This window comes from Bison bison, unplaced genomic scaffold (assembly GCF_000754665.1).
Source record: "Bison bison bison isolate TAMUID 2011002044 unplaced genomic scaffold, Bison_UMD1.0 scf7180017864293, whole genome shotgun sequence".
NCBI classification, from domain to species: domain Eukaryota; kingdom Metazoa; phylum Chordata; class Mammalia; order Artiodactyla; family Bovidae; genus Bison; species Bison bison.
This window is the reverse complement of record NW_011494865.1, coordinates 1,452,927-1,456,736: the sequence shown is the minus strand read 5'-3', so window position 1 is coordinate 1,456,736 and position 3,810 is coordinate 1,452,927. Positions and strand designations below refer to the sequence as shown.

General features: G+C 54.6%; 1 protein-coding gene across 1 annotated transcript in view; it reads right to left on the bottom strand.

Annotated features, from left to right (window-relative positions):
* Positions 1-3,345: 3,345 nt before the first annotated feature.
* The window catches only part of CLEC16A (C-type lectin domain family 16, member A), a 229,142-nt gene continuing 228,677 nt past the window's right edge, over positions 3,346-3,810 (bottom strand). Inside the window, exon 23 of the mRNA XM_010850663.1 lies at positions 3,346-3,744. Within this exon, the coding sequence (XP_010848965.1) occupies positions 3,668-3,744 (77 nt within the window). The 3' untranslated portion in view covers positions 3,346-3,667. The remainder of the gene's footprint in view (positions 3,745-3,810) is intronic.

The window sequence follows — 3,810 nt, the reverse complement described above, 5'->3', positions numbered from 1 at the left end:
AGGGCGGCGGCGGGATGCCAGGGAGGGCATGGAGGCTGTGGCGGTCGACGGGTGGGACGAGGGTCAGCGACTCCACGCTCAGCGTGTCTGCAGCATCCTCGCAGAGCAGGGAGATGGTGGGCTGCTGGGCGGGGGTGAGGCTGGGCGACAGGGTGACGGTCTCCACGTCCGCGCTCCTTGCCAGGCTCTTGCCGGGCCTGGCCTCGGCTTCTGTTTCATTGACGATCACCAACTGATCGGGGAGGTTAGGCTGAGGCTGCTCCGTGATCATGGGGTCATCTGGGCAAGGCGGGGAGAAGAAAGAGAGGCACGCTCAGCTCTGAGAGGCTCCGCTCGTGCTGGTACCCTCTGCTCCCATCTTGAATAAAGGCCCGGGGACGTGTGGGTGGGAGATGAAGTGTGTGGGGGAACCAGCTTGCCTCTCCTCCCTCCTTCTGGGGACCCACCTAGGTCTGGGGCAAGTCGGCAAGTCACCCTGACTTGTGAAGCAAGGGACACATTTAGGGGCCTGTGCAGAGTGGATCCGGAAGCCCAGTTCCCTGTGCCAGGAAGCAGCCTAAACCGGCTCCGAGTATGAACCACCTGCCCGAGGAGAAATACATGTTTAGGGAGAGACGGGCTTGGGTGTGCTGATCACCGCAGGCCATTTCTCAGAGTCTATATTTGGTAACAGTGCCCAAGAGGGAACTCACTGCAATGTTAAAAAAAAAAAAAAAAAGAATTCTATAGAACTTTTTGGCTTTGCAAAACTAGAACAAGACTTCGGACTGTGGTTCTCTTGCCTGCTCCTGCTCTGAGTGCTGAGTTAGCACCCAGCAAGGGGCTGCGATCGCCAGGCCATTTCTATGCTGAGGGTTTCTCCCCTCTCCACCCCCATGCCAGGGCCACCGAGAGAAACCATGTCAGGAGGGAGAGGTGGCCCAAAGCGGTTATTTTTGGACCAGCAGTTTCTTTTTTTGGCGCTTTTTGAAATCCGTTGATTAGATTACAGGCGAATGGCTTATTTGCTTTTCAAAGAGGAATGGGGCTGGCAGAGACACCAGCTGGACTGGGGTTCCCTCGTGGGAAACATCTGCCAAGACTTCACGTGCCAGCGATCGGAAAACACAGATGAGAAGGCCGTGGGCATCTTGCTCGGAGGGCAAATCTCCCTTGTTACAGATCCTGGGGTCAACGGGGCTTTGAGCACACTGTGTGGAGAGGGGAGTCCAAAGGCACGCTGGGCCCTGGCATGATGGCAGACATTGTTTTTTGGTTCAGTGTGATTCCACTTAAGTGAGTGGTATTGTTTTTTTAAGTTAAGCCAAAACAAAACAGAACCGCAAACTGAACACAGAGCAAAAGAATGGAAAAACCAAGTGCAAAATAAAACCGAAGGGTGTACAGAATGGGAAGAAAGAGAGGAAAGAGGGTTCCCAGCGTGGAAAGAAAGCACAAGCAACAGATGGGGTTTCCCAAAGGACACATCGCTCCTTCCCAGAGGACCCCCACCCTGGGCACGGCGAGCTCAGAAAGGCCCCAGGTCACTTCTGCACAAGGTCCTTTTTCTTTTCTTTCTCCCCAACCCCCTCTTTTATTTTTTTTAGGAGTAGGCCCACAGAATACCACTACATGGGGCTCTGGGATGGGGTGGTGTCGGTGGACACGGGTGAGCACTAGTGGAAAAAATGATTCAAGGTGCGATCTGAGCCCAGAAATGCTGAGTAAACAACTCCACATGCTTTCTGGTTTCTCTGAATTTCAGTGAATTTGCTCCACTCAGTAAGGACGCCTGGTGGTGACGGGCTGATTTCAGGCCTTGGGCTCATGTTGGGACGTGGCGCGCCCTGAATGTGAGGCTCTGAGCGTGGGGCTCACCTGCTCTGGCAGCCTCGCCCCGCTTCACACGAGCGTGTCCAGGAACTTATTACAGAAGGACCCACGTGTGGGCTTAGCTACTGGCGAGGCAGTTTAGAGATGACTAACCAGCCAAACGGCACTTCTGTGCCATCTGGAGACAGAGCTTCGGAGCTCTTCCTTCACGTTTTCTGCAGAATTCTCCAGGAGAATTCCCTCTTTGCTCAGGTCTGCACTTGCACGCAGATTTTCAAGAGGCTGGCAAACCTCATTCCCTGAGTCCTGCCCGGGTTTCTGGTGGTGAGAACGATCAAGCGTGTGGAAAGGCTGCCGTTAAATATATTAGGAAACAAACCAACAGATAATGCAGTACACACAAAAGTGGTTTCTTTTTTAGGAAAATAACAACTTTATTAAAAGGATCCATTTGTCCCCTGAGAAAAAGCTTCTTCCTATTTTTTTTTTAAACAAGAAAAATCACCTTTTCTTACCCATCGTCTACAACACTGTTCTTTGTTTCTATCTACCTATCGATCATCTTCTATCATCTATTTCCCACCTATCTATCTATATCTACCTACCGATTTTTAAACTAAGAGCTGCTTCCTGAATGTTAGCTACAAATGTATACATTCAGAGAAAATTTCTACATTCAAGGGAAAATTACCCAGGGAGGACACTGTTCCTGGTCAAGCACGGACCTGCAGTGGTCACTGCGGACCCTCTGGCCTCGCTTGCCTGCTGGTGTTTCTGAGCTCCGAGGGCACAGGTTCGGGCCTGACCCAGGAGACGAGTGGAGGCCGGAGCCTGAGGAGCCCAACGTCCAGTTCCCATGAGGGGCGCTCAGCCTCCCTGTGGTGCTGCCTCGAGTTGAAACCAAGGCAGCGGGTGCCCTGAGTCCCTGGTTGGCACCCTCGGAGGCTGATCCGCAGCTCCAGGGCTGACCCTTGTCGAGTGGGTGACAGTTTCCAATCAAGATGAGGATTTGACATGCTCAGGCTGGGGGCGGTGGGACTGAGCAACGTAGGGAAGAAAAGACAGCAAGTAGGAGGGCAAAGCTCAGGGGAGGCAGCTTTTAAATGCAAGAGAAGGCAAAGGCTCCTGTCTGCCCAGACGGAGGGCACGGGGCGGGGGGAACCCTAGGAGGAGCATCGCAGGAGAGTGGCAGTGACCACAGCCCACACACGGCCGCTATTTGGAGCTCTGATCACAAGAAGGGAAAATGGTGGAGTCATGTCCACCAGCGCGCTTACGAATGAAATGACTTGGCCTCCGGCTGGAATATGATGGAATCTACCACTTAGATATGAGCAAGGCTGAGGAGAGGGGGAGTGGGGTGGGGGTGGGGGGTGGGGAGGAAAAGGAAAAGAAAAAAAAGCAACTAGGTGACTTCTTTGTGGCTTTTTGCAAATCCTACTGCCTAGCCCTCATGGCCTAACTGGGGGGCCGGGGCGGGGGAAGGGGCTGGAAACCCCCTTAGCTCAGGGCTTGTGCCTAGCTAGGCTGGTGCGGTGTCTCATGGAGGGCAGTTTTTCCAGACTGCCCGGCTCTGCCTCACGGAGGAGCTGACCCAGCTGCACCCCCTGGGTCAAGGGCCAGGGGATTCGGTCCTCAGGTGGATTGAGGCCAGGAGGGGACCGGAGCTGAGGAAATGGCTCAGGTAGGTGGCTGGGGCTCCCCGTGCCCTCGTCCGGCGTTCTGGGGGCCTGTAGGAGTTGGAAATGCAGCGTGCAGGGCGGTGGCGGGGGCGTCGAGGGCCCAGGAGGCTAACGGAGGAGACCTGCCTGCAGTGACCGAGCCAGAGGTGCCGTGACAGCTGCCGATCGAAGCACTAAACCCAGTGGCCGCCGTGACTGTCGGCCTCCGACAGGCTGAACACTCGCCGGCGTCCTTTCCTGCCACTCCTTACTAGAGGGAAACACAGCGACAGATCATAGAAAGCTTTTAACAACTGCACAGAGAAGGGGGACATGG